Below are 21,350 nucleotides of genomic sequence, written 5' to 3'. Positions count from 1 at the left end.
TTTTTCACCGATATTCCAACAGCCGAGTTATTCTACAATTTATTTTGCTGAGATTTAGTCAAACAATTGCCGAGACTCAGCTAACAAATAACATTTTGCTGAGATATCAGCTAACAAACAGATATTTTGTAGATTTATTAGCAAAAGTAAATGCCGAAGTAATCGGCTGTTGGAGATTTTACCAAGCTAGATTAAGTGTGTAAGCTACAAAATGGCACCAATGTTTCCAATTCGTATATAGTGCAGAGAGTAATTTAATCATTCCATTCTACTATAAAAGTAAGCCACATTATCCAAGATACTCCGTTTTACGGTACCTCTCTTGACACCAAATAAAAAAAAATAGAAGACGATTCCAAATTGTCGTTAAAAACCCTCCCATTGCCACGCCGTCACCCACTTCACAGACACGTTTGTACGTTACTTTCCGAAAGCGTCCTCGTCGTTGCCTTGTTGCTTTGGCGTTCATCTCTCTTCCCAGCCCCACCCACCCAACAAACTAAACAAGAGCTGCCGTCGCCGCCGCCGTCGGTCATCGCTTCGTTCACGCTTCGCGGTTTCGGCGAGTCTCTCTTTATTCGAATAATCAATGGTGTGTTGGCTCTTCTATGAAAGTAATAAAAATTCTCAACATTCTGCCACCCGTCATTATGCTACTATACATTCGTCGTTATTGGAGTGACTTTGTAGCGAGCTAGAGAAGTTGTAAAGGTGCTAGTATTGTCGCCAAAGTTTGTTGATATTTTATATAGGGCGCTTTAAGAGCTTTGACGAAAGGTGTTTGTGAACAACAAAAGGGTTGTCTTTTCTTCGGCGAAAACAGGAAACCGTAGATAGATACCGTCGCGTCTTGGGTCGTGGGGTGGAAAAGCGCTAAACCAACATCAACTTTCCATCAGAAGCTACTGGATGGGGTAGATGAAGAGAAACGAACAAGGTGTCAGCGAAAAGTGTGTGCTCGGTTATTAGTGGAAAGTTTTCGCGGAGTTGTCACTTTTACCAAGTGGGTAGCCTTCGTCATCGCAGTCAACAGCGAGCGTATAGTTGTTCGGTTTAGCAAAGTGAACCATCTTCGTATTATTTAGCTTGAGAGCACGTCGCGGGTGATTTGTTCTCGAAGCAGACATCTCTGGAAGGTCGAAGAAGGAAGTCCGAGTAGAAGTTTTGTGGTGTGTATTCCAATCGATAGACCGAGCGTCTGCCAAAGCAATTGTGTGTTTTGATACGATCTCCGGTGTGCCATAAAACAAGAGTGACTTTGTTGTCGTCAAGAGCAAGCACGCAATATTGCATTATATAGTTGGTGCTGGCGTGTGTCGTGGGTCACACACAATTTTCGACGCCAAGTGAAGTGAAGTGAGTCACTCTAGCTCCAATATAGTATTATTTTCTATCGCCGAACCCGACGTTTTATGGTTGAACGACGACGAACGTCGCTGTCTGTGAAAAGTGCGAACTGAAGAGGCGTCAAAATCGATAAATTTTTCGTCTCAATTTTTGTGCAAGGACGTCAAACCAAGGAGCAACAATGAACGACTACAACTCGAGGAAGCGATTTGCGTTCGATATCGATATGGAAATGGAAACGGAGGCATCCAAGCTGATGCTGGGTAAGTAGGACCATCCTTTGTAAATCTCAAAAACAGTTTCCAAACGATTCGATCTACGGCAGGAATGTGTTTGTGTGTTAACATATATTCGCAAAAAGTGCCTTGGAGTGATTTATTTTTAAATCCGGAATGCTGGAGAAATTTTGCACCTTGCAAGAGCACTCTTTAACTACGTCGAGTCTGGTGGAATGAAGGGTAATAAATTATTATTTACGAATTAATAGAAGAGCATAGCCGGAGTTGGAGGTGAGTCAAAACTGGTCTATTGGATTTCAGCTGAATAGCGCTCGGTAATTGGACAGACGAGGCCGACAAATTTCGGGTTGACATAATGAACCTTTTATGATAAGGTTGGAGTATTCATGGAGCGCGATAAGAGACTGCTGTTGCGAGGCACAGCAAGTGAGATGTTTTGTTGTTGTTGTTGTTGTGGGTTGTCGATGCGAGTTTTGTCAACACTGCGAGTGCGACATAATCGGGAAGGTCATCATGCGAGAGGCATATTGAGTCGATGTGGAGGCAGATCTATTACGATGTTAATGATAAGGGATCTTCGACAGGAAGCTCTTCCAGCATTTTCAATAATTTTTCCGAGAAGGTACCATCTTCTTTCTTCTAGGTTTTTCGCATCTAAAGCGAGCGTGTTTCCAGCTCTCAACATAGTGTTCATGGCCAATGAGAATAATTCAGAGGGAGAGTCACTTCTACTGAGAGCTATGGAGAAATTTCTAAAAACTGCAGGAACTCAGGCCAGTTTCTAGATGCACTTTCACAGTTATTAATTGAGAGTTTTCTATGCCAATCACCATGTATTTGTATATTATGTGACAAATACAATGATACCACAGAGGTAACCCTATGACCAGAAGGTCCCGAAGAAACGTGCTCTTCTTTTTTGGCTCAGCTCTGGAACTATCTTCGGTCCCTCATTTTATTTGTCAAACTTTCATAGCGAATCAAAACAAACATAGTGTAGTTCTAGGGGGTACGTTAATCGATTTGCTTAGGACCAATAGGCTAGTCAAGCAGTGAGCCAATTTAAAATCGTTAGTTTTCACCGGTTGATGATACTCTATGCCCAAGGAGTCGCGAAAATTCAGCTTTCGAAACGTTCCTGGTTTTCTTCGACGTTCCCCACCCGACCTCTGGCCCATTAAACTTCTCTGATCTGTCTGAAGTTCTCCAAGCTTATTCTGAAAGTTTGTCAAATAAACACAGTAAGTTTCTTCAAGTTTCCTGTGTGCTCCGCACATTTGTCATGGACGATCAACTTCCATGGAAAAATTTGAGATTATATCACACTCATGCATTTCCGCTAAACTTCATCAAAGTATACAATAAGCTACCCTTCGAAATGTTTATCGTATGTTTATCGCATTTCGATGGAAATTTGTCCAAATGAAATTCTTGACCGATAACGGTTTTAAACCTCAAATTGATTCAATGGCGGGGGTAAGGAAGTTGTGGAAGAACCTGTGAGGATTTCTGGGAAAACTTAAGAGAAATTCTTAAGGAACTAAAGAGAAATTCTTGAGGAACTTCAGAGAAAATCTTAAGGAACTTAAGATAAATTCTTAAGGAACTTAATGAAACACTTGAGGAACTTATGATAAATTTTTAAGAAACTTAAGAGAAATTCTTAAGGAACTTAATAAAAACTCTTGAGGAACTTATGATAAATTTTTATAGAACTTTAGAGAAATTCTTGAGGAACTCGAGAGAAATATTTAAGGAACCTAAGTGAAATTCTTAAGGAACTTAAGATAAATTCTTCTGGTTCTTAAGAGAAATTCTCAAGGAACTTGCGGAAAATTCTTAAGGAACTTAAGATTTTTTAATGAAATTAACAACTTACAATAAATAGGGACTAAGGATCAATTCTTAAGGAACTAAAAATAAATTCTCAAGGTACTTGAGATAAATTCGTAAAAAATGTTAGAGAAATTCTTAAGGATAGTTAGAGAAATTCTTAAGGAACTTAAGAGAAATTCCCACAAAACATACGGAAAATTCTTAACGAACATGAGATAAATTCTTAAGGAACCTAAGATCATTTTTTAAGGAACTTAAGATAAATTCTCAAGGTACTTGAGAAAGGTTCTTAAGGAACGTTAGAGAAATTCTTAAGGAACTCAAGAGAAATTCTTAAGGAACTCAAGAGAAATTCTTAAGGAACTTAAGAGAAATTCTTAAGGAAATTAGGAGAAATTCTAAGAAACTTACGGAAAATTCTTAAGGAACTTAAGATTTTTTAAGGAAATTAACAACTTATAATAAATAGGGACTAAGGATCAATGCTTAAGGAACTAAAGATAAATTCTCAAGGTACTTGAGATAAATTCGTAAAAAATGTTAGATAAATTCTTAAGGAAAGTTAGAGACATTCTTAAGGAAATTAAGAGAAATTCCTACAAAACATACGGAAAATTCTTAACGAACATGAGATAAATTCTTAAGGAACCTAAGATCATTTTTTAAGGAACTTAAGATAAATTCTCAAGGTACTTGAGAAAGGTTCTTAAGGAACGTTAGAGAAATTCTTAAGGAACTCAAGAGAAATTCTCAAGGAACTTACGGAAAATTCTTAAGGAACTTAAGATTTTTTAAGGAAATTAACAACTTATAATAAATAGGAACTAAGGATCAATTCTTAAGGAACTAAAGATAAATTCTCAAGGTACTTGAGATAAATTCGTAAAAAATGTTAGAGAAATTCTTAAGGAAAGTTAGAGAAATTCTTAAGGAACTTAAGAGAAATTCCTACAAAACATACGGAAAATTCTTAAGGAACTTAAAAGAAATTCTTAAAGAACATAAGATCATTTTTTAAGGATTAAGATAAATTCTCAAGGTACTTGAGAAAATTTCTTAAGGAACGTTAGAGAAATTCTTAAGGAACTCAAGAGAAATTCATAAGGAACTTAAGAGAAATTCTTAAGGAACTTAAGGATAATTCTTAAGGAACTTAGGGGAAATTCTAAGAAACTTACGGGAAATTATTAAGGAACTTAATAAAAATTCTAAATGAACATGAGACAAATTCTAAAGGAACTTAAATGAAAATCATAAGGAACTTAAGAGAAACTCTTAAGGAACTTAGATTACATTCTTGAGGAATTTAATATAAATTTTCAAGGTACTTGTGATAAATCTTCAAAGAACGTAAGACAAATTGTTAAAGAAAGTAAGGAAAATTCTTAAGGAACTTGAGAAAAATTCTTAAGGAACTTAAGAGAAATCCTCAAGGAACTTGAGATAAATTCTCAAGCAACGTGAGAAAATACTAAAGAAACTTAAGTGAAATTATTAACGTACATAAGGAAAATTCTTAAGCTACTTAGGAGAAACTCTTAAGGAACTTAAGATAAATTCTTGAGGAACTTGAGAGAAATTCTCAAGGGATGTAAGATAAATTTTTAAGGAACTTAAGAGAAATTCCTAAGAAATTTACGAAAATTCATAAGGATCTTAAGAGAAATTCTTAAGATATTTGAGAGAAATTCTTAAGAAAATTCAGATAAATTCTGAAGGAACTTTAGATAAATTCTTGAGGAACTTAAGGAAGTTAAGATAAACTATTAAGGAACTTAAGAGAAATTCTCAGTGAACTTAAGAAAAACTATTAAGGAACTTAAGAGTGATTCTTAGAGATCTTAAGGGAAATTCTCAAGGAACTTAATATCAATTCTGAAGAAAGTAAAGATACATTATTTAGGAACTTTAGAAAATTCTTAAGGAACTTGAGAGAATTTATTGAGGAACTTAATTAAAACTCTTGAGGAATTGATCATATTTTTTTAAGAAACTTAAGAGAAGTTCTTAAGGATCTCGAGATGAATTCTCAATGAACGTGAGAGAATTACTTAAGGAACTCAATTGAAATTCTTAAGGAACTTAAGGGAAATTCTTATAGCACCTAAGATAAATTCTTAAGAACCTTACGGAAAATTATTAAGGAGCCTACAGAAAATTCTTAAGTAACTTAAGATAAATTTTAAAGGAGCTTAAGATAACTCTTAAGCAACTTATGATACATTCTTAAGGAAATTAAGTTCAATTCTTAAGGAACATTAGAGAAATTTTTAAGGAACTTAAGAGAAATTCCTAAGAAACTTACGTAAAATTCATAAGGAACTTGATAAAAGTTCTTAAGGAACATGAGATAAGGAATTTTCATGAAACTCATAAGGAATTTAAGAGAAGCTTTTAATTTAAGAGAAATTCTTGAGGAATTTAAGATAAATTCTCAAGGTACATGAGATAAATCATCAAGGAACGTGATAGAAATTGTTAAAGAAGGTAAAGAAAATTCTTAAGGAACTTACGGAAAATTATTAAGGAACTTACGAAAAATGATTAGGAAGCTTACAGAAAATACTAAAGGAACTTAAGTGAAATTATTAAGGAGCGTAGGAGAAATTCTTAAGGAACTTAAAAGAAAATCGTAAGGATCTTCAAAGAAATCGTATGGAACTTAAAAGAAACTCTTAATGAACATAAGAGAAACTTTTAAGGAACTTTAGAGAAACTCTTAAGGAACTTTAGAGAAACTCTTATTGGAAAATGTGGATCTTAAGAAAACTCAGAGAAATTTTGAAGGAACTTAAGATAAATTCTTAAGGAACTTAATATAAATTCTCATGGAACATTAAAGAAATTCTTAAGGAACTTAAAAGAAAATCGTAAGGATCTTCAAAGAAATCGTATGGAACTTAAGAGAAACTCTTAATGAACTTAAGAGAAACTCTTAAGGGACTTAAGAGAAACTCTTGAGGAACTTTAGAAAAATTCTTAAAGAACTTTAGAGAAACTCTTGAGGAACTTTAAAGATACTCCTAAGGAACTTAAGAGAAACTCTTAAGGAACTTAAGAGAAACTCTTAAGGAACTTTAGAGAAACTCTTAATGGAAAATGTGGATCTTAAGAAAACTCAGAGAAATTCTGAAGGAACTTAAGATAAATTCTTAAAAACTTTATATAAATTCTCATGGAACATAAAAGAAATTCTTAAGGAACTTAAGAGAAACTCTTAAGGGACTTAGGAGAAACTCTTAAGGGACTTAAGAGAAACTCTTAAGGGACTTAAGAGAAACTCTTAAGGAACTTAAGAGAAACTCTTAAGGAACTTAAGAGAAACTCTTAAGGAACTTTAGACAAACTCTTAAGGAACTTAAGAGAAACTCTTAAGGAACTTAAGAGAAACTCTTAAGTAACTTTAGAGAGACTCTTAAAGAACTTTAGATAAACTCTTAAGGAACTTTAAAGAAACTCTTAAGAAACTTTAGAGAAACTCTTAAGGAACTTTAGAGAAACTCTTAAGGAACTTAAGAGAAACTCTTAAGGAACTTAAGAGAAACTCTTAAGGAACTTAAGATAAATTCTTAAGCAATTTTTTGATAAATTAATAAGGAAGTTAAAGAGAAATTTTTAAGGAACATAAGATGAATTCTTAAGGAACTTGAGAGAAACTCTTAAGGAACTTAAGATAAATTCTTAAGGAACTTACGGAAAATTCGTACGGAACTTATGATAAATCCATAAGGAACTTAAGATAAATTCTTAAGCAACTTAAGACAAATACTTAAGGATCTTAAGAGAAATTCTTAAGGAAATTACAAGACATTCTTGAGAAACTTACGGTAATTTAAGGAACTTCAGAGACATTCTTAAGTGAAATTCATAAAGAACTTAAGGGAAATTCTTAAGCAACTTGAGATAAATTCTTATGGAAGTTAAACGAATTTCTTGAAGATCTTAAGAGTTCTGAAAGAATTTAAGGAACATTTTAAGGAACCTAAGATAAATTATCAAGGAAGTTAAGAGAAATTCTTAAGCAACTTCAGATAATTCTTAAGGAAGTTAAGATATACTCTTAGGGAACTCAAGGGAAATTCTTAAGCAATTTAAGAGTACTTCTTAAGGAAGTTAAGAGAAATTCTTGAAGAACTTAAGAGAAATACTTAAGGAACATAAAATACATTCTTAACCAACTTAAGAGAAATTCTGAACGAAGTTCAGAGAAATTCTGAAAGAACTTCAGAGGAACTCTTAAGGAACTTCAGAGAAATTTTGGAGTAACGTGTTGATTTCCGACTGATGGCAATTGATTCATTGGAGATTCGGCTATGAAGTGTGGCGAGTTCAAAAAGTAGTTTTTCAACTGCCAGTTGAAAAACTACTGTTTGAACTTGCCAAATTGCACAGCCGAACTCCAATTAGTTATGAAGCAACTTTTGAGATGTTCTGGAGGAACTTCTCAGAAGTTTTAGAAGATTGAAGTTCTGAGAAAACTTCAGAGAAGTTCTGAAAAAAAAACAAGTTCTGGGAAATTTTTGAGAAGTTGTGGGGAACTGGTTAGCCTCAGGGTTCTGAAGGAACTACAGCGATGTTTATGAGGAACTTTATGAACCTCCTGAAAATGTGTAATATGAATAATGTAACCAAAATCGGATATTTCAGAATAAAACTTGATTCACATGAATATTCACAGAACTTCACTGAAATCTTCGATAAGCTGGAGATCTTTTAAATACTTCTCGATCAACGTGCCATTTCGGAAGAATATCCTTCACAATAATACTTGATAAAACTGAAGTTTTGAAAAATATCCAGAGGACTTTATTGAAATCTCCGATCAGCTGGAGATCTTTTAAATACTTCCTCACCAACCTGCCATCTTGAGAGAGCCAATTAAATGTTTGACCAATTTTAGATCTTCCGATCTTCCTGATAAACCTAAATTCACTTATATCTGATCAACACCAGCAATCTCGAGATGGAGACATCATTTGAATGTTATGAACAGTTGAATATCTTTAGAATAATAATTGATCAACCTGAAGGCATGAAACATGTCCAGAGAACTTTGAATCTCTGATTAGCGGATTATCCTTTAAATACTCTTTAATCAAGCTTCCGTCTTGGAAGGATATCAGAAAGATGTCATTTGAATTTTTGAACAGTTGCAGATCTTCAAAACATTACTTTATCAACTTGAAAGGTCTTGAATAATATCCAGAGAACTTTATTGATATCTCATCGACAATCCATGAAAATCAACAAAGTCATCTAACATTTTACGATGCTTCCTGAACTTCTGCAAAGATTCCTATACTTTCAATAACTTAAACTTGAACTTAAACTCAGTTCCACGAACTCAAATCTTCTATGTAACTACTTGGATATGTGGAATGTCCTGAGATTTTTCGTCAACTTCTACGAAGTTCCCAGTGCTTCAAAGATTTTTCCATACATTCCACCTTTTAATTTTTCGATAGCTGCAACTACATTTCTTCCAAGCTTGCTACAATTCATACAATGTTCTATGATCATCTACAAAGCTCCCTTCACTTCTAAAACAATGTCTTAACTTCTTAAGATCTATAATTCTTGATTCGATATCATAACATCCATCAACTTCTTCACACTTCCCGAAAGAACCTGATCCTTTTCTAGGAATTTTCCTGAACATATTAGCGAAAAGAAGCTCCCAACGTTATACAGTTTCCTAAATTGATACGAAGATCCTTAACGTTCTATGAAGTTTGATGAACTTCTACGTTATTTCCTGAGCTTCTAGGACATTTCCTAAGCTTCTACACACTTAGTGTATTCTACCGAGCTCGGCTGTGCAAATCTCGGCAAAAAAAGTTTTACTGAGATCTCAGCAAACATTTCATTTGTTTGCTGAGATTCAGCTAAGCATTATCCGAGACTCAGCAAACATTTCCGGAACTTCTACAAAGTTTGCCGAAGTTTTCAAAGTTCCTTGATCTTTAACAAAATTCCCTTCTACAAAGTTCACATCACTTCTAGAAATTTCGATGATTTTCTGCGAAGTTTCCTGAGCTTCTACGGAATTCCTTAAAGTAACAAAAATTGAGAAAAGGTCCTGAAATGAAACAATCTTCCCTTAACTTTAACAAAGTTTCCCAAACAGAAGTTCCCACTTGTATAGTTTTCCAGAATTTTAACAAAGCTGTTTGAGTGACTGAATGACTGCGCTGTCTTCTGAATATCGATAAAGTTGCGGAAATTTTTCGAAGTTCGATGGAATTAAAGAAAAAAATTCGGAACTTCTGAAATTTTTATATAATTTGCTGAAGTTCAACAGACTTTTTTTCCTTAATTGGTTCGGTCGATCTTCTTTTCCGTGCTGAATACTAATGCTACCGACGCCAGGAAGGCAGCTTCCATACCTGGAACCTACCTATCGACCCATCAATTCATGGACCGGAGACCAACGGCTTTACTTTCCATCCGAAGGAAGGCGTGATCAGAAATTTTATACCTCAGAATATCCCGACGGTGCCGACTAGGATTGAACCCATGGCATTTGGAGTGGAAGGCAGTCACTGAATTCCTTAAAAAAATACCATGATTTCAACGTAGTTCCCTAACCTTCTACAAAGGTGTCTAATGTTCTACGAAGTATCCTGAAGATCTATGAAGAAGTTCTATAACAGTCCCTGAACTTTTACGAAGTTCCCCGAAATTCTATGAAGTTCTCTGAAATCAAATGAATGGCTCTTGACTTTTAACAACATCGTTCCCTGATGTGAAGATGTTTGACAGCCAAATTTCACAATAGTCTATGAAGATCATGATGATTATGGTGGATGATTTCTCTCATGAATGTATTTAATGAATGGGTAAGAATAATGCTTACCTGTGAACGTAACGAATGGTTAGGAAATAACCGAGAGGAAATTGCAAATTGCAGGATTTTGCAAAATTCCTCTAGCTTATCCAAGAAAGGACTCTTAAACCAGCTTAATAAAGTACTTCTAACCGTCTGGACAATGCATTTCAATGGTTGGTCGATCAACTATGAATGGTGGACATGATGGATTTTCGAATATATAGGGTAAATTATGGCTTCGGCACCCATTGACTGTTTTCGGCAACCGAAATTGAAACGTTTATTTCACTGTATTTTCCCAACAAAACTCTTCGCTGAATGTATTAAGCCGATTCCTTACCTTTTCAGCTTAAACCTGATTATATTTTTACGACTGTGAATTCCTGTTATACCATATTTTTCTTTAAATGAAATATACATACTACAAAATACGGCTGATTCCGAGTTGCCGATAATAGAACAGCTGGTTAACACGCAGTTCAAATGGAAAGGGTGCCGAAGAAAAAGAGACTGCCGACAATAGTCACTCTCACCTGAGAAGTTTGAAGCGTTGTAAAAACATGTTCAACCCGTTTTGATCAATTCTGTCGATTGGAATTGGTAGAACAGCAAGCAGCAGATAAATGTCAACAAACAAACCTGTCATGTATGTGTGTGACGCTGAGAAATCGCTAATAGAAGTTCGGACGCTGCTTAGATTGACGAGAATACGTAAATTCCCCTATGTACCATCTAGACTCGCGGTTATAGAATTTGATCAAAATTTTCACGGTTTGTTTCATTGCTAGGTCGTATTTTTCACGAGTGCTTCTTGTGCAACTATCATATACAAAAAGTGTTGTCTATGTGCAATACTTTCACTAAATAAGAATAAATGCCAAACTAAGAGATATAAAGGGTGATACGGTCAAAATTTGGTCAATATCAACTTGACGTATTTCTTTCAATTTTGCATTTAAAAAACCTGAACACCCCTCATTTTGAAGGTGTGTGTGTGTAGAATGTTGCTCCTATTTTGATTTTGGAATTCACTCTTCAGTTGTCAAAATGCCGTCCAAGCAAGAAGAGCAGCGTATCAAAATTTTGCTCGCGCATCGCGAAAATCCGAGCTACTCGCACGCAAAGTTGGCAAAATTGCTAAAAGTTGCCAAATCAACCGTTACAAATGTAATTAAAGTGTTTGGGGAACGTTTGTCGACAGCCAGGAAGTCTGGATCGGGGGGAAATCGAAAACCGGAAGCCGCTGAGACGACAAAGAGAGTTGCCGGTAGTTTCAAGCGAAACCCTAACCTCTCTCTCCGAGATGCCGCAAATAAGCTGGGTGTATCGTCTACAACCGTGCATCGAGCCAAAAAACGAGCCGGACTATCGACTTACAAGAAGGTAGTGACTCCAAATCGCGATGATAAACAAAATACGACGGCCAAAGCGCGATCCCGGAGGCTGTACACGACGATGCTGACGAAGTTTGACTGCGTGGTAATGGACGACGAAACCTACGTCAAAGCCGACTACAAGCAGCTTCCGGGACAGGAGTTTTATACGGCAAAAGGAAGGGGAAAGGTAGCAGATGTTTTCAAGCACATGAAACTGTCAAAGTTCGCAAAGAAATATCTGGTTTGGCAAGCCATCTGTACCTGTGGCTTGAAAAGCAGCATTTTCATAGCTTCCGGGACTGTCAAACAAGAAATTTACGTGAAAGAGTGTTTGAATAAACGTCTGCTGCCTTTCCTGAAGAAACACGGTTGTTCCGTACTGTTTTGGCCGAATTTGGCATCTTGCCATTACGGTAAAAAGGCCATGGAGTGGTACGCCGCCAACAACGTGCAGGTGGTTCCCAAGGACAAGAACCCTCCCAACACGCCAGAGCTCCGCCCAATTGAGAAATACTGGGCTATTGTCAAGCGGAACCTAAAGAAGACCAAAAAACTGCTAAGGGCGAGCAGCAGTTCAAGGCAAACTGGCTTTCTGCGGCGAAGAAGGTGGACAAGGTGGCTGTACAAAATCTGATGGCAGGGGTCAAGCGTAAGGCCCGGCAATTCGGATTTGGAAAAGCGGAAGCCTAACTGAATATTTTTCCTGAATTTATACTAATTGAACTTGAAAAAGAAATTTAATTTGATTTTTTAAATAAACGATTTCACCGATTTACACGCGTTTTCCCTTGACCAAATTTTGACCGTATCACCCTTTATTTTATAGGACGTAAAATTTTCGGATTCAAATCCTACTACAGATATTCCAAGAAAAATTTAAGGGAGCAAAAGTGTCTCAAATTAACAATCCCGGGATTTATAAATTTATAGATTCGAAAATTTTGGGAGATGTCAAAATTTCGGGATTTTTTATCCCGGGATGGAAGCTCTAATCATCCTCATACGCTATGAACGATATTGAATATTCATTTGGAGACTGACTCGATAGTGATATCTCCGTCGAGCTTCCATGTATGTGTTTGTGGAAATGTTTGCGGAAAACAACAGTTACTCACACAAACACACAAGTACTAACCTTTCAAAATACCACAGCCCTACAAATTGATTATAGGCCCTGAAGACGATTGTAGGCTACAATCGTCTTCAGGGGTTTATAATCGTTATAACAATCGTAGGCGATGTCCGTGACAAGGAAGTTTCTCCCATTACATCTAGTGCTTATAAGCACTAAATTTTGGTTTACAGGCTTATTAGCATTAGCAGTGCTAATTAAAGGCTGGTAAGCTAAAGTGAAGCTGTTTGTGAGTGCATTTTTCACATATCTCTTTAAGTCAATCTTCAAGCTCTGCTTGAAAGCATTTAATAACTGCGTTGTAGTTGCTATCTAAGCTCTATTCTAAACGATGTAGTCGCATCTCATTAGTTCCATTATTTACCCATTTAATGAGCACCGATGCCAAAAGGCACGATCCTCCACACACACACTCACTAGTTCTCGAATGTCTATCACATTGCTTTAAATGTCATCAGTAGGGTGACGCACCCAAGATGGATTGACAACATGATAATTTATTTCCCGTCGGTCGTGATCATTCCTATCTGCTAATTAATTAATTAACATTATCAATGGTCTGATGGCGGTTTGCGGGGTTGATCCGGACAATTTTCGATCTGTTAATGAAAGCTTTGTTTACTTTTCGGTATATTCTAGCACACTCGAGACAATCAGATCCAGATGGTTACTAAGTGTGCAGCTTAAGATAAGCGTATGCAGGAAGCCATTTGACGACTTACCATCGCTTATCTTATCAACGAGTTTAATTTCAGTCATTGTTTGACGATTGCACAAGCGGTAGCTTCGGGTGGATTTTAAATGATTTGTTTGAGATTCAATTTAACTGTTTGCTAGTGGAGATGCGATGAAGACTGCCGACGTTGACTTGGCTTGCACTAAAAATGAAAAGGTTAAGGGATTTTGTATGCCTGCAAACAGGTTAGTATTTTCTTTATGACTAATAGAAGCGTCACGGTTCACCTGTCTTATTTATTGCCCGTCAGAGGTTTGTTGGCTAAACATACTCAAAAATTGAAAATTGAAAGCGAACAATAGAGGATTGAAAAAAATTTTCAACATCATTTTTCATTTCCTGGCAACACTTCCTGAAACACACAAAATTCCCTTTCTACAACGCATAAATTAACATTCTAAGCTCCGTTTGAAAATACTCACCTCAAAACTGAAGGTGCAATTATTTATGAATTGTCAAGCGCCGCCGCTGTGTCGCATTTGCTAAATTCGTATTATAATTACACTGGAGTCGCTTTTTACGCGGGTGATACGTCCCGCGTAAAAAAAACCGCGTAAAAAAAAACCGCGTAAATTCCGGAATCCGCGTAAAAAAAAACCGCGTAAATTCCGAAATCCGCGTAAAAAAAGACCGTGTAAGGAAAAACCGCGTAAAAAGCGATATACCGCGTAAATTCAGAAATCCGCGTAAAAAAAAACCAAAATCCGCGTAAAAAAAAACCGCGTAAATTCCGGAATCCGCGTAAAAAAAAACCGCGTAAATTCCGAAATCCGCGTAAAAAAAAACCGCGTAAAAAAAACCGTGTAAAAAAAAACCGCGTAAAAAGCGACTCCAGTGTATAACGTCTGCCAGATACCCATCTCTGAGTCTTGATCTCGTCTTGAGAACGTCAGCTGAGCAAGCAGCAACACTGGCAAAACGTAAACAAAATTGTATAGGTTCCGCTTTCCATCCGCGCTCCTTTCTCTGCTGTGCTCAAGAAGCACCCAGATTTGCCATAAAACACAAAGAAAGTAATTCTTCTGGTTGGAAAAATCACATCACAAATCGCACCCAGAGGCATGCGAAGTTCTATATATATACGTGCACAGGTGGACTCAAATGAGGTCACAATTAGCACATCATTGGTATGTAAACAAGCGGTTCACAACATTCGGATGGTTTGAATAGACGTAAATTTCCTAACTCGTATTCCTTACCGAACAGATAAGCTGCCAATAAACTGTCGAACTGACACAGGTAAATCATGCCCGACCGCGTTGGTGTCAAGTTCAAACCTTCCACCGGAGACCTATATATTAAGGTGTTTTTTTCATTCATAATCGCCTGAAATAAAAAAAAATACGATGAAGAGCCTAGTACCTAGTGGCAGTTGGATCAAATGTATGCCACACGATGGCGATAAAGCCCTCTAGTAAAAGTATGGACGAATGTCACCAGCCAACCAAAAAAAAAAGCTGTTCCAGTCGAACAAAGCAGTGTATTTTGACCATTCGATTGAAGCAGCTTTAGGCGGACGTCCATACTTTTACTGGAGGGCTTTAGACGACGATATTTCTCGAAATGAGGGGAAATATTGTTTTATCAATATCCATTGTAATCTGGCGCGCACTGTGGTGGTGTGCGATTTGTTTACCATTCTAACCAACTACAGTCCCATTTTAGCATGCCGCGGTATTCGCTTTGCTGATAAACGGTCGTCATACAATCATAAACGAATATAACAAGTCATTGTGAAATTATCTGTAAATGCAAGCCCGATGTGCCCGAGGCTAGGGGTGCTCAACAAAGTGGTTCTGTGCCTATCAGAGATTCCAGATGAAAGCCTGTGATGTAAATTTGAAATGTCTGGGAATTTTCAAAAATGTCTACCAAATCATTTTTACCAAACATTTACGATTAAAATCAGTAGATGCAATACCCCGCTCACACTGCAACCTACTTTAAGTGATGTAGCCAAGGGGTAATCAACTTTGCACACCTCAATCTGTGCCGAATGTTTTAGCTGTGCCGAATGTCTGCCAATCAAGTATCCCCTGAGTTTGGCAACACTGAAGTTTCAATGACTTTTGTGATTGTTTGTTTGTGATTGTGCGAGAAAAAGATGCGTGATGAATTGATGTATTCAACAATCACTCCTGCAGTATGGACATTCTATCCGAATAAGAAAACTGGGCAAAGTAAACCAAATCTGTTTCAATGACCGTTCATCACCAACAAAACACTGATTGTAGCGGAAGCCGGTTCCGAAGCCCAACTCCGGCGGATCCTCTTAAATCCGGAAACGCTCATCAACCACGAGTACATCATGACATAGTTCGAGATTCTGGTGGATTGCGTGGCGTTGATTATGAAGCAGTATGACAACTGCGAGGCGGCGGTGGAACTCTTCAATCAGCTGCAAGCGGAGGGCGGCTACTTGAAGATTAGTGGGGATTTTGCAAAAAAAAAATTGTTCAATTTACTTCAAGTGAACAACTTTGAGGTGCCGAATGTGGTTCGATCTGCTGTATACCTAGGGAAAAGTTTGTAGGGCTTAAGGATCGGCTTCAGGTTGTCAAAATGTACTTAATTTGTTTTACAGAAAGCCTATGTAATAAATTGTCTAAGAATGTACAATTGGGTATCATAATATTTATTGAAATAATCCTGCTTATTTAAACAAGGTGAGTGACTAGTAGTGCCGTAGATCGCTCATCCTGGAGGAAGGTGCCTGATTTGTATGACGCTATGTATCTGGTCACCCTGTGGCATTGACCCATGTGAACCGTGATAACCGATAGTGGAAACTATACCGGAAACGCCAAGCAAGTGTTCGTTGCTAAAGTGGATGACCCTGAGAGTGACCTAGTTATTGCTATTGCAGGTGATGATCTTGCTGCTGGTATTTATTTATCACTCAAACTTTGACAACTCTTGCAGGGAATTGGACGAAGTACTGGCTGCAGGAGAGATCCGAGCAAAGTATATGTTTGTCTTTTAATCCTGAATCCGATCGTCTAGTCCGATGGATGTATCAATTTCATCCTGAAGTGAAGATTGACGACTGTCAGCAAAGTGGGAAACCTTAGCAACTATTGGAACAACGATAGCAAACAACATTGATGCCGTTGCATATTATATTTTGTGTCATACTTGTCAAAGTGTGTCCTAACCGTGTGTCGTGATGTGATTCGGCACAATGTGCAAAGTTGATTTGTAAGGTACTATTGTGTTTTCACTCGAAACACCACCGTCATTCCCAATCCAAACCTTGAAGAATAAAGCCGTTATTTCTCTCAAACTTGAAACCAAGTATTACAAAAGGTTATGGGCACCACGGCGAATACTGCTGGCAGAATTCCGCAGTTTAACGGTGGACCGGATTTCTAACACTGGAGCTTCAGGGATGCGGTCGGCATCCTGAATAATCTGTCGGAGAACGCACCAGAAGCGACGGGGGAAAATGTCACGTTTGAAGAGGCGGATCGCAAGGCGAAGACGTTGATCGTATGTTTCCTGGCCAACGAATGTTTGGAGGTCATCTGGGAGAAGTCGCCGGCCAAGGAAAGGGGGGCAGCAGACGAAGCGACATTCGCAACCAAGTCTATCCGATGAGGCCACATCTACTGGCGATTGACGATTTGGTCCGACTGATTAATACAGCTGGCGCGAAGGTAGTCGGTGGTGCTGCTGTTCCAGACGCTGCCAGATTCATACGACCCTCTGGTAACCGCTCTGGAAAACGTTCCGGAGCAAGATATGAACATCGATGTCGTTAAGCAGCGGTTGTTTGCTGAAGACATGAAGCGTCAAGAGCGAAATGAAGAAATTGGCGAGGCCAAAGGGGCCGCTTTTTCTGGTGACAAAATGAAGAAACCCTTCGAGTTGCCGAGTAAGTGACATAAGAGTGGCAAGCGTGGTCACCTCAAGTAGGACTGCCAACAGAAGGTCGGTGGTGAAGCTAACTCGGCAGCCAATTAGCGGAAAGCGGTAAGTTTTATGGCTAGCCGGGACAACGTCAAGAAAAAGGGTGACAAGCTCGTGTTCAAGTTCGACTCGGGATCCAGTGAGAACCTCATCAGCGATAACGGAGCGTTTTCGGTGGTCCGAAAACTAAAACAACCGATCGTGATCAACATGGCAAAGGAAGCAAAGGAGCTCTGTGAAATCCAAGGTAACAGCAACAAACAGTTCCCGTTTCACATGAAGTACATCCCGGAGTTGCGCGACAATTCGATGTCAATGAAGAAGCTCCCCAATTAACATTTTCAGCTTTGTAAGCCAACTTTTCCAGCGTTGTGCTGTAAAGTAGCTGAAAAATGTTGCAGATACAGCTACAAGCAGATTATGTTTACTTTAAGGATATTAACCTTAGATTGTAAGTTTGATTAACCTTGTGTTTAGTTTGTATTTTGTACGTGTGGGGTTTTTTTTTCAATGTTTGTTTTCAAGATGAATAGAAATAATTTCATGCTTTAGGATTAATTAAAAAGTTGTATCGTAAACCACATTTCAAACCTTCTTCTTCCCTTTTCCCATACAAAAAATTGTAAATCTCCACTAACCTCGAGACAACCGCGAGTACTCGGTCCAGTTCCTTTAACTTTAAATTTAAGACAGTAATAATGTATAACGCAAAGGATAACTCGGCTCTGTAAAGTTTATTCGATTGAACCTGTACAAATAAAGTAATTATATAAAAAAAGCTACAAGCAGAAGCTAGAAACATAGTTTTGGAGAGCGTTTACTCAACTTTTTCACAACCATTATTCAATTTATCAGTCGCACTGAATAACAGCAGCCAATACACGCTACTGTCACTTCTATACACATACTAATCAACTTTCAACTTGTAGCTGCAAAACAAAGCAAATAAAATGAATGTATTACTCATTTGATGGCTTCTACACAACCAATCATTTTGCTGAATAAAAAAAACATCAAAAGTGCTTTTTCAACAACTAAACAACCTGTACTCAGCTAATAAACTGTGTTAGCACTACTTTGGAAGCATTTTCACAGCCAACTACGTCTACTAGGGGAAAAGTTGGTTTCGGCAATACCTTAACCTATTATCGTCAGGGGGGTAAACAACGTCCTTGAGAGCTCAATTTTGGTATGTGGATACATTGTGTTTCAGAGCAACTATTGGCCAAATTTTAGTGCTCTAGGACTTTGTTTACCCCCCTGACGACAATAGCTTAAGGTATTGCCGAAGCCAACTTTTCCCCTATTAGTTTTATGATGATTACCCAGCAGGCCTGGGTTCAATCCCAGTTGGCGCCGCCGGGATGTTCTGAGGCATAACATCTCTGATCACGGGAAGTAAAGCCGTTGGTCCCCGGTTCATGAGTTGATGGGTCGATAGTTAGGGTACGGTGTGGGAGCTGCCTCTCTGGCGTCGGTAGCATTGGTGCTCAGCACGGAAAACAAGATTGACGGAAAACAAATCAAGGAAAAAAAATTATGATGATTGAACATTTTGTTCCTTCGACCATTTGTCCTATTGGTTTTTTCATGATTCGGCCTTTTGTCTTTTCAACCTTTTGTCCCTTCAACCTTTTCTCCTTTTGACCTTTGGTCTTTTGATGTAGGACTACGTCTGTGATTTCTATATGGGGGTACACTTTGTGAAAACCGAAAATGGAACATGTATAAAAATTATGAAAGATTTTGAATGTTAATAACTCAGCTGCGCCTGGACCAATTTCAATAATTTTATCACCAATCGATCAGAAATATTCCTACGCAACTGCCAAATTTAAGACTTTACCATTTTTCAAAATGTCACTTTTGAAAATTGCACGAATATGATAGTTAAAATTATCACCGATTGCCTGCGAAAAGCGATTTCCCTAACACAGATTTCAAAGTTTAATTCAATCCGGTCTCACCAAACGGTGTTTATTCAATCACCGCGTGGTGAGTGGTGATGTTCTCCAGTACACAACGAAAGGCTGCCTGCAAGCAGCGAGGTGCAGCCCACATGGGCATCCATAGAAGGAGGAAGAAGCCGCACCGCTATTGATCGGAATCAGTTGCTCTTCGTGAGTTGCTGTCGGCCACCTATGTCAAGCGCGTCATACTATAGAGTATAAACAGAGAGCACCTCGCTCAAATTCCTATTCCTACACAAAACAAAAGCTCCTGCTGCAGTTAACAAATAAGATTTATTATATAAGACCACGTAGCTGTCCCTTGTAGTTTTTTTTGTTTTTTTCGTTATTTGACTTTTTGTCCCTTCAACCTTTTGGTCCGTTCGACCTTTTGTCCTATTGTTTTTTTTTCATGATTCAACCTTTTGTACCTTCAATTTTGGCCATTCGACCCTTTGTCGTATTTGTTTTTTTCATGATTCGACCTTTTGTCACTTTAACCTTTTGTTCTTTCAACAAATTGTCCTATAGGTTTTTCATGGTTCGACCTTTGGTCTCTTCGATCTTTTGCCCTTTCGACCTTTTGTCCAACTTTTTGTTCTTTCAACCTTTTGTCCTATAGGTTTTTCGCGATTCGACCTTTTGTCCCTTTGACCTTTCACCCTTTCGACCTTTTGTCCTATTGAGTTTTTTTCATGATTCAACCTTTTCTTTTATATTGTTTGTGATGGTTCGACCTTTTGCCCTTTTGACTTTTTTACCTAATAGTTTTTTCATGATTCAACCTTTTGTCCCTTCGACTTTTTGTCCTATTGTTTTTTTTTCATGATTCGGCCTTTTATCCCTCCAACTTTTTGTTCTTTCGATCTTTGGTCCTATTAGTTTTTTCATGATTCGACCTTTTGTTCCTTCAACCTTTTATCCGATGGACCTTTGTCCTATTATTTTTTCATATTCGACCTTTTGTACCTTCATCCTTTTGTGCTTTCGACATTTTGTCCTATTGGTTGTTTCATGAAACGACCTTTTCTGCTATTAGTTTTTGATGATTCGACCTGTTGTTCCTTTAACCTTTTGTTCTTTTAACCTGTTGTCCTACAGGTGTTTCATAATTCGCTCTTTTACCCTTTTAACCTTTTGTCCTAATGGTTTTTTCATGACTCGACCTTTTTCCTGACTGGTTTTTTTTTCCATTATTCTACCTTTTGTCCCTTTGACCGTTTGTTCTATTTATTATTTGATGATTCGACCTTTTGTAGTGCATGGGCTTCGGTCAGGAGGTGAGAAACTGCAATGGCCCAGACAGATCTGAGATATGCAGAAGATGCGGAGAGAAAGGCCACTTTGCAAAAGACTGCACGAAACAGCCGACTTCAACGCTCTACAAAAAGGAGGACAGAAACGACCATATGACGGAACGGCATAAAGCGGTAAGATGGCCACCACTCTGAAATGTTCACTAGTGAAAGATAAGAAGTATTGAAGCATGAAAAATTTGATTAGAAAAATTTGCATAATCTTGACAATAGTTTTTCCTGATTTTCCTTGTGATTTTCTTCCAAGATTTACTTCGTGGAAAAAGTCGTTCAGATGGATTGCTGAGATAATTCCCTTATAACAAAGTTCTTTTTGCGATGCTTGGTTCAAGAGTTATGAATTTTCAAAGTATGTGAAGTATGGAAAATCCGAAAACTTCAACTAAAATTTTCCGGAAAATTTAATCACCCTGAAGAAGTCTGCACATTGCAGACGAAATAGGGTAAGCAAATATGGTAGTGGAGTTCTTTATAAAAAAAATCCCCTGTGGCCAAGCGAAGGGGTGAGGAATCCTTGGAAAACCGTGCTGCGAATTCCACTGTTTTTCCCTTTGCGTGACTCTTATAGGGTAGAGAACTACTTCGGCCTAATCGCCCATTTTGGGCCTATCGAGCAGAAAACATCAAATAAATCCATGATTTCAGAGTTAACAAGTCAATTATGCATTTGGTACGATACTT

The 21,350-nt window shown here is 37.7% G+C and overlaps 1 protein-coding gene across 1 annotated transcript in view; it reads left to right on the top strand.

Annotated features, from left to right (window-relative positions):
- Positions 1-939: 939 nt before the first annotated feature.
- AMPdeam (AMP deaminase) overlaps positions 940-21,350 on the top strand; it is a 71,686-nt gene continuing 51,275 nt past the window's right edge. Inside the window, exon 1 of the mRNA XM_065224531.1 lies at positions 940-1,610. Within this exon, the coding sequence (XP_065080603.1) occupies positions 1,529-1,610 (82 nt within the window). The 5' untranslated portion in view covers positions 940-1,528. The remainder of the gene's footprint in view (positions 1,611-21,350) is intronic.

This window comes from Ochlerotatus camptorhynchus, unplaced genomic scaffold, assembly GCF_037179485.1.
Source record: "Ochlerotatus camptorhynchus isolate MF236.1 unplaced genomic scaffold, CSIRO-AGI_Acam_v1.1 ptg000212l, whole genome shotgun sequence".
NCBI classification, from domain to species: Eukaryota; Metazoa; Arthropoda; class Insecta; order Diptera; family Culicidae; genus Ochlerotatus; species Ochlerotatus camptorhynchus.
The sequence above is the reverse complement of the archived record's forward strand: the minus strand, read 5'-3'. Positions and strand labels throughout refer to the sequence as shown.